Consider the following 12,323-nt stretch of genomic DNA (forward strand, 5'->3'; position numbering starts at 1 on the left):
GTTCTTTGCTATTTTAAGTTGAGAAATGTTTTTCTTGAACTATTGCACTATTTGATAGTGTACTCTTTCACAGAGTGGTGACCCATCCTCCTCTTTACTTCTGAGAGACTCTGCCTCTCTGAGATGCTCTTTATACCCAATCATGTTACTGACCTGTTGCCAATAAACCATCAAACTTTTTTGGAATGTTTTGCTGGCATCAAATTCCAAATGGGCAAATATTTTTCAAAAAACAAAATTTCTCTGTTTCAAAATTTGATTTGTTGTCTTTGTAGTATCTTCAATGAAATACAGTGTTTAAATGATCTGCACATCATTGCAATTTGTTTTTATTTACAATTTGCACTGCGTCCCAACTTTTGGAAATGGGGTTGTACTTCACATGCACTTATTAAAGATGAAAGGAAAACGTCAAATGTTTTGGACTGTGGGAGGAAATTGGACATGGGGAGAACATGCAAACATCACACAGAAAGGACCTTGATCACCCAGCCATGAAATTGAACCCAGCCCCTTCTTGCTGTGATGTGAAAGTGCTACACACTGCACCACAAACTCACCCAAGCATCAAACGCTCTGTTTCTGTATCTGTGTCTTTGTGAGGATCCAGCTCAGAAATCCAGTTCAAACCCTTCCTGAATCCATAGAGCCGCCCTTTCCATTCCATCTTATCATGAGATCCTACGAGAATCACATCCGGAGTTATGAGCCTATGAAGAGGGGCTCATCTCTTGCCGTGTGGAACTGATGGATTCGTGTGTCTGTCTACATTCTGGGCATGGGGACCAGAAGGTTGCTGGTTCGATCCCCAGAGCCGACCGTATATGACTGAGGTGTCCGTGGATGGGGCTGCCCACCACTCCGGGAAAGTGTGCTCACTGCCCCCTAGTATGTCTGTGCTCACTAGTGTGTATGTGGTGTTTCACTGCATGCATGGGTTAAATATGGAGGTGAAATTTCCAGTTGTGAACCTAATAAGGGTCTCTTAATTCTAGCATCACCCAATTTTGAGATCATCTGAAACCTAAAAGTCCAGCTGGACCTTCTTTTTGAGTCTGGGTGTGACATTAATACACAAAGGTTGGTGAGATGTGCTAATTATCCAAAACTACTCAACTATCATATTAACTAATTCTTTTTCACAGCTGAGCATGTACAGCTGCGCTCCATCTGAGGCATCGGATCACCTAGTTATCGGCTCCTGGGCACAAATGTCTGGTGATGGGTGAATGTTTTATGATGTCACAGCAGGTTACACGAGGCCTATGTGGCACCATGACCGCCACGTCACATCTATAAATGCACACTGCTTCCAATCCAGACAAAACAACAGCTCACATTAACAAGAGTGTGGACTAACATAAACCCACCAACCCACCAAAGCAACATATGCATCCACGCTTCACAAACACATCTACCCTAATAAAGATGAGTAATTAAAATCTCATCTGGATTCATCTGAGGGAAGGGGGTGGGGGACTGGGTTAATTAGACTTTTCACCAATCTATGGCTTTAATTTCTGAACGATGTAGCCGAGAAACAGCGCGATCAACTCTAATGTTACGTCATCACCACTAAGTGAGCACGCTCAGTCAGCTGTGTAAGATACATGCTGCACACAGTGCACACACAGTGCACACACACACACACACACACACACACACACACACACACACAACACACACACGTGCACATGCACACATGCACGTTTGGGCACATGCACACGTGCACTTGCACAATCACGCAGTACATGAATGTTTTATGCTGTGCTGTGCACTGTCGTAGTGTCTTACATCACGCAGACAGATCTGTTTTACTGAGGCTCTCGGCTTTCATCCACTATTATCCATTTATCTCACACAAATGTGAGGAACTCTCAATGAGAGGAAAACATGCTGTTTTGCATAACAACCACCAGCACACAGACAGAAACTTAGACTAATGTAAATATAACAGTAAACAGTGATTCAGACATGCTCCAAAAGCTACAAAACCTTTATTACCCTGTTCTTCAGTGGTCAGGACTCCCATGGACCCTCACAGAGCAGGTACTTTTTGGGTGGTGTCATTTGCGTGACATCATCGTTATCATCACATGCTGCTTAACGTTTTAGCACCCCCGATTTAAAACACCATTTTGAATCCCTGTGTCACTGTGTTTATTTACAAACAGCTCTCCATGAAGAAGCCCAGTGCTATTTGCAGTTATCATCTGATACCTGGTTTATCTGATCCAGGGGAACTGCTGATTCACCCTTTAACCCTGAAGATCAGTGCAGATTGCTGATCACCACAGCAACACAGACAACAGACTCACTCAGCTAGTAGCTCGTAAAATGGCAAAGAGAGAGATTTACGATGAACATCGATTTGGAGATGAATGGAGGTATTAGTGTTCATAATCGCTCCAGCTGGTTTCCTGATACGTTTAATCTGCAGCGAGGAAGTGAAACAGTAAAAAGTCGCTGAAGCTAAAGTCGCTTCTCAGGTGCCAGCTTCTTGTTCTAATTTTGCCTTTCCACCTTAAATGGTGAGGCAGTTACAATCTGGCACCTCTGGTGCCATTATAAAAAGTGAAAAGTAAAAAAAGTCAACCGCTGAGAGACATTTTACAAGAAACGTTTCCTGCCGGAGATACGAGAAAAGTAGCTATAGCTGAGCTTTATTCATTCTAGTGTTTTGTAGAGTTTTTACTGGCTGAGATAAACGTTTATAAACAACGTGTTCGGTGCTTAAGGAGAGAAAAAATGAAGGAGGGACTGAAAGAGCCTGAAAGAGCGAGTGAAAGTGTGAGAAGAGTGCTACTGTGCAAAAGCAGCAATGGGAAGATGGATAAAGCGACAGAGGGAAGGATGGAGAGGACAGATCTCTACAGAGCGACGCAGCTCCATCTCATTTGCTTCTCCATTCAGCCTCAAACCGGGACCGCAGTGCTTCTCCTAATGACGGCACTATGTCTAATCATCACGCTGAACACAGACACGCTACAGCTGAAGGGGCTGTTAGCAAACGGCCTCTTTAGAGAGGCTCTAATCTGAAGGATGTGAAACCCTCGTCTTTCTACACACATTACTGAGATGCTCCAGCAGCACAAACACAGCTGATCATAGACAACAGCACAGAAACGAGTATAAACAGCACTCAGTGCTGCAGTGGGGTCCAAAAGTCTGGCAGAACACTGAACACTTTGTTCAAGAGTGCCATTAGTACACTTAAAAATAAGTGAGTATGCTTTCAGTATACCCAGGGGTGTAAAGAGTACTGAAAATCCCTACTCAAGTACTGTCACTGTAGGGAAAATTTACTCAAGTACAAGTACTGATACTGTAATGATAATTTACTCAAGTATAATACTGTTACTGCAGTGAAAATGTACTCAAGTACAAGTAGTTACTGTAGTAATAATTTACTCAAGTATAAGTATTGATACTGTAGTGATAATTTACTCAAGTACAAGTACTGATACTGTAATGATAATTTACTCAAGTATAATACTGTTACTGCAGTGAAAATTTACTCAAGTACAAGTAGTTACTGTAGTAATAATTTACTCAAGTATAAGTATTGATACTCTAGTGATAATTTACTCAAGTAAATATAACAAGTGAATAGGTGGAGCTAAACTGCTATAGGCTAAAGAGGCAGAGTGTGTAGTTTTTTTTATGACATCACAACAATGACAATGAGGTCAGAACAGGCTGCTTTAGAAGCTTAGTTTTCAAATATGGACTGTATGGACCAGAGAGTGAAGGGCGTGTTTTTAAAATGTGTGGAATGTTTTAATACTAACTTCAAACTTTTTACTTCCAAAAAAGTAAGGAAGTTTTGTTTTTCCATGATACAGGCTCCTTAAAGCTAAAGAAGAAACATTCAATTTTCTGTTAAACTGATAGCATAATTTCATATAATTTGTAGTGACAAATAATTTGTAGTGACTGTCTGACCAGCTTCACTCACCAAGCTCTGCCTACAGTTAACAGGGCAAGAAAAACAGGCCACAGTTTGCAATACTGTAATTCCATCTGTGCACCAGCACAAAGACAAACACTCATTTTATATTTGCTTCTCAAATCTATTTATTTCTTGATTCGTTTAGTTATTTATTTATTCCTTCACTCATTTATTATATAGGTATGGTCAGACAGTAAGGCTTGTAAACTAGCGCTTTAAAGTCTATCAAAGATCTGACAGACTTCAGACAGTGATGCTTGTACTAAGCAGTCTAAAGGTTTGTCGCTACAAATTATACTAAATTATGTTATCAGTTTAACAATTTGAGTTAAAATAGAATGCTTGAAATATTTACCTGAATTTCAGAATTTTTTGTATTTGGGTGTGCTGTCCTTTAGCTTTAAAGAGTCTGTATCGTAGAAAAACAAAACTTCATAACTTGTTTGGGAGTAAAAAAAGTCTGAAGTTAGTATAAAAACACTCCAAAAGTTTTAGAAACATGCCCTTCACTCCTGGTCCATACAGTCTATATTCGGAAATCTTCTGAAGTCCATTTATTTTTACTTTTCTGTTATTTATTGATCTCAATTTTGCTAAATTTGTTAATGTACAATTTTGCCCAAATGTATATATTTTTAGTTTTCTAGTACTCATTTATTTATTTCTGTTTTGATTTATTTACTTATTTACAACTTTACTTCCCAAATATCATTTTCCCCCCTACTACTAATTTATTTATTTCTGCTTAGATTTCTTGATTCATTCATTCATTCATTTTCCAAGCCGCTTCTCCCTCAGGGTTGTGCCAATTTTTTGATTGATTAGTTAATTTATTCATTATTTTGGCTCATTTCAGCCTTAAGCAATTTCAGTTTAATTACCTATGCTACATAAAACTTCATAAATTATCAGGAGATGGAAAACGGAACGCACACAAACTGGAAAATGCTAACTGAGTAATAGTCTGTATTTATAAACAGACCACATAGAGCCTCATCCAGTAAAAACCAGACTAAATCCAAACACCAAACAAAACCGCAAATCAGCCGGAAGTACCGGCACAGCTCCAGAAGGCATCACACATCAACGTAAATGCCACAGAACAGGGGCTCTTAATTTTAGACAGTGAGACCATTTTTAAAAATATTATCCCTTTTAAAGGGAAACTCCACTGATTTTTCAAAATGTAACTGGTTAAGATGTAAACAGAGCGGTTCTGAGTGATTTGGTGTGAATCTCTCTGTTCTAGAAAACTTACCAAGTCAGAACTATCCACAGGGGTGGTGATAGGAACCAGACGTCCCCCTCTAAAAGCTCCTCACAGAAAGTTCTTACATGAACTGGTTCTGAATTCACTGCCTGATGACTGAGACGCTGCTTTATGATAGTTTAGAGAACTTAAACTCCATTCATGGTGGAGGGAGACATGCAGGGCGCTGTGCGGCAAAATAGTCCCCAAAGAAAACCGATTATTCCAGATTTTCCACTATTTTCCATCATTAACTTTCCATATAAACTCAGAAGACTCGTGTAGGTTCTCTGGTGGTTCTGGATGGTAAATGTCTATATTTGTGTTGTAGTCATGGCAACGCCTGGTTTCCATCACCACCACTATAAAGACATCTGAACCATTTCACACCAAACTGCTCTGAATTTCTCTGATTACACCATTGAGTTATGCTGGAATTTTGAAAAAGCAGTGGAACTCCCCTTTAGAAGAGCTTTACACCAGAAGCTCTGAACGCAGCAGTGAGGAACCAGAAGAACCGCTCTGATCTTACCTCGATGAGAAAGTCTCCTGTCCGAAGCCCCGCCTGCCAGGCTACACCCCCCTCATCCACCGACTCCAGGTACTGCAGGGCGGGAAACGCAGGAGTGGGCGTGAACTCCTCTATGGGCGTGTCGGCTGTGGGGAGAACAGAGCAGAACTCAAAGCAGGGACTCCATTTATGAGACCCAGCCTGATGTTCTAGAAGAGCAGGTCTGAGGCGGCGGGTCTAAAGCTGCTTCTCATTCTTGTCTGAACTTTTATTATGTAATTGTTATTTATTATTTTATTAATAATTCAGCCACTCGGTCCATGAAATGACAGAAAAGGATGTAATGTGCCTGGGAATGTAAGGGTTAACCCATAGAAATCAAGAGCTATTGCTGTTATTCTCTATAGTGATTTATGATTCACTCTGCAGAACAGGACTGTGAACAATGACTTTTCATTCATTCAATTTATAATAAAACATCCCCTCTTCTCACAAACACAGTCGTGGTTTGGACTGACAGTTAGAAACAATTCAAATAACACTGCAGCATCACTGGTGTAGCCCACCCTTGACCACTCACCTCACACACACCTCCCACCCCCCACCCTCTCCCCCCGGCCCTGCTCTCTGCTGACTGAAGCTCGCCTTCTAAAAAAAACAGCACTGACAAACTGACACTCCTCATACATCAACATCTACTGTAACACACACACACACACACAGAGAGAGAGAGAGAGAGAGAGAGAGAGAGAGAGAGAGACCGAGAGAGTGAGAAAGAGAGAAACACAGAGTGAGAAAGAGAAAGAGAGACACAGAGTGAGAAAGAGAGAGACACAGTGTGAAAGAGAAAGACAGTGAGAAAGAGACAGAGTTTGAGAAAAAGAGAGAGAGAAAGACACAGGGTGAGAAAGAGAGACACAGAGTGAGAAAGAGAGAGAAAGAGAGACAGAGAGAAAGAGAAAGAGAGAGAGACCGAGAGTGAGAAAGAGAGAGACAGAGTGAGAAAGAAAAAGAGAGACACAGAGTGAGAAAGAGAAAGAGAGACACAGTGAGAGAGAGAGACAGAGAGAGAGAGAGACAGAGAGAAAGAGAAAGAGAGAGAGACCGAGAGTGAGAAAGAGAGAGACAGAGTGAGAAAGAGAAAGAGAGACACAGAGTGAGCTAGAGAAAGAGAGACACAGTGAGAGAGAGAGAGAGAGAGAGAGAGAGAAAGAGAGAGAGACAGAGAGACAGAGAGGGAGAGAGAGAGAGAGAGAGAGAAAGAGAAAGAGAAAGAGAGAGACAGCAAGAGGGAGATAGAGATGAACACTATTACAGTGGAGGGGGTGTTTGGGGAAAAATACACTGAAACTTGCACACACTCTTCTTTCCACTCTCTCTCCTTTCTTTCTCTCTCTCTCTCTCTCTCTTGCTCCTTTCTCTCGCTCTCTCCCTATCCTTTCTCTCTCTCCCTCTTTTCTCTTTCTCCTCTCTCTCCTTTCTCTCTTTCCCTCCTTTCTCTCTCTCCCTCCTCTCTCTCTCTCTCTCTCTCGCTCTCTCCCCCTTTCACTCTCTCTCCCTCCTTTCTTTCTCTGTCTCTCTCTCAACTTTCTCTTTCTCTCACCTTTCTCTCTCTCTCCCTCCTTTCTCTCTGTTTCGCTCTCTCTCCTTTTTCTCTGTCCTTTCTCTCTCTCCCTCTCTCCTTTCTCTCTGTACTCACTCAGCTGTAGCTGATCTAATACAGATGACATGGTGTATGATATTAAATCATCAATAATAATCACACACACACACACACACACACACACACACACACACACACACACACACCTAATAACTTGTACCTGATAGGTTGTTCCTGAGTGTGTGTGAGGTGTATATATCAAGTATATATGTAAGTATACAGTATTGTGCAAAAGTCAGAGTCCCCCTTATTTTACATAATTTTCTGTCTAAACAGCCGTGAAGAACATGTTTACATTTCAGAGCAGATTAGACAGAAGATCTGATCCACTTCCGTCTAAAATCCACTTACAAAATGAGGGACAAAGTCAAAGTGAAAAAACCAGGAGTTCCCAAAAACGGATTAAAAGCTCCAGAGAAAATGGTCCTCTTAACAACCACCTGGAAGAGCTGGTGGACCCCAAAACTGCCCCATCAGATGTGCACCAAACAGCACTTAAAGCTTTGATCTTTCAGAGCGTGGAGAAAATCAAGCTCTGCTCTCCACCTTTATTCCAGCTTCCCTTCTTCTCAGGAGACTCACTTTCATCTCATAATTGAGATGGTTGTGCACTTATTAGAAGTTTATCTAACTATTAGCAGATTATCTAACTATTAGAAGACATCTAACACTTTTTACTTGTTTTAAGTAACTTTATTGAGTACATTTATTTCACTGTACACTGTTATTAATGAAGGTTCTGTTCAGGTCCGTTTTTCGCTCATCAAGGTAAAAACGGTGTAAATGTTCCCTCAAAGTTCCAACTGTGGTTTTTAGGTCTGATTGTGAACCTTAAATCAATTTCTCCAGGTGAAAAGTTTGTATTTGTATCTTTTCATAACTGAATGTTTTACAACAGAACAGTAGAATAAAAGCCTGGAGGCGAGGCGAGGTGTGTGTGGAGTCAATACAGCTTAGAACACATCATTTCAGTGGGTTTTGGTTCAGTTACGTTCACTGACTAAAGGGAATGAGACGGAGCCTTGAGGGTTCCACCCCAGAGACGAGAGGGGAACCGATCCAGAGACAGTCTAGTACCTTTATTTCTGGCAGATAATTTTTCTGATTCCAAGCACATTTAATACAACAGGCACAATAATCTGCGTGTTTAGTGAGAGAGTGAGGTAACAGGAGAAACGTCAGATTTATTGACTGTAATTAAGATTATTTTACTTGACAGCATGCAGTGTAGAAGCTGGTTGGTGATCAAACCCATTCAGTGGTGCTGAGGTCTGGACTCTGGGGTGGTCAGTTCATTGTTCAGCTTCTTTGTTTGATGTGTCCGTCTCCTTTTCTCAGTGAGGTTCTGCTTGATCAGCTACACATCCTTTCAGACCCACAGCACTGAGAGGTCTTCTCACAGTGGAAGGATGGACAGAAACACCTGTGGATGTTTTCTGATCTGAAGCAGCTTGATTTTCTCCTCTCTCTCACAGATGGAAGCTTTCAGTGCTGTTTATCTGATGGGGGAAGTTTTGGGTCGACCAGCTCTTCCAGGTGGTTGTTAGGAGCCACATTTTCTCTGGAGCTTTTAATCAGTTTTTGGAAACTGACTTTGTCTTCCTGCTTCATTATGCAGGTGGATCTTCTATGGAAAACAACTGAAGGGTGGTCTCTGGCGTCAGTGTACAGCGTGCACGTGCATGCAGGGTCTTACCTTTAGCCCCCCTCAGTACAAACCCGAAGCCCTCCTCCTGCTTCTTCTGCAGCTCCACTGTTTTCTGCTCCAGCGCGCAGTCGCTGTGGAGGAAGCAGCGCGCGAGGCGCCCGTTAGTGTTGGTGCAGCCGGACACGCGCATCAGCGCCCTGCGGCCTGGGCGCGCGTGCATGGTGTGCGCCGCGAGTGTGTGCGTGCGCGTGTGTGCGTGCGTGTGCGTGTGCAAGTGCGTTGCGTGTCAAACGAGTCCAATTCAGAAGAACGCAGAACCGAACCGGTCCAACATCTTCATCATCCTCATCATCTCTCTCTCCTTCATCTTCATCATCATCATCCTCCTCCTCCTCGAAGAAGGGTGGCGCGCGGGAGGCCAGAGCGGCGCGCGCACCGTGTGACGTCGGCTAGAATCATCACCCGCTAAATAAATGATGAAGGCGATGATGAAGATGATGATGATGATGCTGAAGATGACGGCGACGGCGAGGAAGGCGCGCGGCACGGCGAGACGCAGCACGCAGGTAGACCGAGAACGCGCATGTGGAGCATTGGCGAGCGAGTGCGGGAGAGAGTGCGTGAGAACGTGTGCCGCGTGCGCGCGTGTCTGGTTCTCGCGGCGTTCCTTCTCTCATCGATCACAGAAATCAACTCAAGTTGCAGCAGCAGCAGCGCGAGAGTGAGGGAGAGAGTGAGTGAGAGAGAGAGAGAGAGAGAGAGAGAGAGAGAGGGAGAGAGAGAGAGAGGGGGGGGGGGGGGCACCCCGCACGCGCAAAAAAAGAAGGGAAAAAAGTGCGCGCGAGTGTGTCTGACCAGCAGCAGAAGTAGAGAGAGTTTCGCTCTGGTCAGATGAAAGAGCGCACGTGCCGATATACCATTATTATTATTATTATTATTATTATTATTATATCTCAGTTGTTTTTTCCCACCCAGGCCACGCCCACCTGCGCTAGGATTGGCTGCTGAGTATAAACTACCAACATCATGGCCAATCCTATACTCTCAAAAAGATGGTTCTTTAAAGGTTCTATGGTCAACGGTTCAAATTAGAACCACGAGTTGCATACAGAACCTCCTGCATGCTTTAAAGGTTCTTTGCATGGTGAAATGGTTCTTCAGATTGATGTGTTCTATGTGTTAAATATGTTGTATATGGTTCTATATAGAACCTTCCTGAAAATGGTTCTATAAGGCACCCAAAAGGGTTCTAATGTTGTATATAAGCTTGACATCACAACAGTAGAGGGACCCTTTCTGGTGCTACACAGAACCATATGCAACACATTCTCCATCAATCTGAAGAACCGTTTCACCACGCAGAGAATTGTTTAAGCTAGAGATGGCAAAGCAAGGTTGTTTGAGTGTTCATGGTCCTATATAGAACCACTGTCTTTACTACAGAACAGTTGAAGAACCAACATTTTTAAGGGTGCAGAGAGAGTCTCACTCTGGTCAGATAATTAATTGCACATGTCGATGAATAATAACAATATATTACTATTATGATGATGATGATTATAATTATTTTTATTCCTCTATTATTTCTTACATTTAAGCCCCGCCCATCTGTGCTAGAATTGGTTAGCCAGTATAAAGTACCAAATCCATTGTCCTGCATCATTCTGCGGTCCTCGTTACGCCCATATTAGGAACGCCGGGTCTCTATTTCTCTATGGTCCAGAATGAATAGGAGTTTCTGAACAATGGCATCTATCGCCCCTTTGTGTTAAATAAAAATGTCCAGAATCCGATACTTTCTGTCCTGTGAACATTCTTCTCTCGAACACCACTGGATTCTCTGAATTACGAGGTCGTTAAAGAGACTGAATGCTACTTAATTGCTACATGCAAGCTAAAGCTACTGTGCATCACTTTGACGTTGCTACACGAAACTAAGGTGTGGAAGGCCTTTGGGCTCGAAACATGTCGGAATCTCCGCAATACCTTTACTATCTGCGTGTTAATGCGTTAAAACATGTTAAGACTATTTATTGTTTGGAAACCTTTGGAAATCATGATGCTTGACTGCCACCTACTGGTGTGGCATTACTGCTCAAACAACATACAGAACCAACAGACCAAATAATGGGAAAATACGCTTTGTAATTTAATTTTTGAAAAATATATTCTAAACAATGTCTTTTGGTAGAATTTTTGTAAGCATAAATACATTGCGCTGTTGAACTGTTTAAAGTGTGTGTGTATATATATTATATATATATATATATATATATATATATATATAAATTACTAATGTGTTATCATGCACGTTTAAACATGTTTTGAGCCCAGTGAACTTCCATACTAAGGCGGGCTGTGCCGGTGCACTGATGAGCTGTGACCTTATCAAAATCTTCTACTCTAGCACATTTTTGGGATATGGGATATTTTGATAGTCTACAACTCTTTATCAAAAATACTACCCAAGTTAAAACTGTTTAGCTTCTTTTTCGCAGCTTCTTGTTTGAATCTACCCGTTCCACCTTAAATGGTGCAGCAGCTGTGATTTGCTATCACAAGCATTAGCAAAGAGACAGAATACTGACCTGTCGGTTCGGTCAAACAGCAAAAATAAGTGAATGCCAGTCAGCTGTTCAGCGGAAATAGAGAAACATCCTCATATCAGGCCTTTCAACACTCCATGAATCTGAAGTTGGATTCTTTTTCGCTGGCTGCTTGTTCGAATTTCCCTGTTCCACCTTAAATGGCGCAGCATTTGGGAATGTAACTGCCGTACCATTTAAGGTGGAACGGGAAAAGTCGAAAAAAAAGCTATGTCCTGAGAAAGTGTCCTCAGAAAATGCTACCAGCATCGAAACAATATTTAGGATATTCTGAGCGCCTAAGACCTGAAACATACTTCACGTAAGGTGGCGAACGCAAATGACGGCGCTCGTTCAATGCACTGCAAACTCTCAGTCCTCCTGCACAAACTTATGTTGCTGTGGTGGTTAAAACACTCACTGAAGGGGGCGATAGAGGGCAAATCGGAGAGGGATCTACTGTTATTCCAGCAGCCACAACAGCTGGACAGTCGAGGAGAGTGAGCTTTACCTCTTCTGTTGAAATAGAAATGCGATAATGATATTTTTATGGTTATGTGAGCCGTCTTTGCGTGACACTCAGATGCTCCTCTGCTGTGGCAGGTGAGAAGCACACTGGCGGTGCAAGGCCGCTTGGTCAGACTTGGCTTTTGTTATAGCGCCCCCTGCTGTAACGCTCAGATTGCAGCTTGCACTTGTGTCGCATTATGACACA

General features: G+C 42.4%; 1 protein-coding gene across 7 annotated transcripts in view; it reads right to left on the minus strand.

Moving 5' to 3' along the window:
- LOC108440598 (SH3 and multiple ankyrin repeat domains protein 2-like) overlaps window positions 1-12,323 on the minus strand; it is a 285,653-nt gene that overhangs the window by 91,204 nt on the left and 182,126 nt on the right. For all 7 annotated transcript variants that reach the window (XM_037540113.1, XM_037540117.1, XM_037540115.1 and 4 more), the window contains 2 exons: window positions 9,072-9,154; window positions 5,734-5,858 (listed from right to left, as the gene is read on the minus strand). In XM_037540113.1, coding sequence (XP_037396010.1) covers window positions 5,734-5,858; window positions 9,072-9,154 — 208 coding nt within the window. The remainder of the gene's footprint in view (window positions 1-5,733; window positions 5,859-9,071; window positions 9,155-12,323) is intronic.

Source organism: Pygocentrus nattereri, chromosome 7 (genome assembly GCF_015220715.1).
Source record: "Pygocentrus nattereri isolate fPygNat1 chromosome 7, fPygNat1.pri, whole genome shotgun sequence".
In the NCBI taxonomy this organism is placed as follows: domain Eukaryota; kingdom Metazoa; phylum Chordata; class Actinopteri; order Characiformes; family Serrasalmidae; genus Pygocentrus; species Pygocentrus nattereri.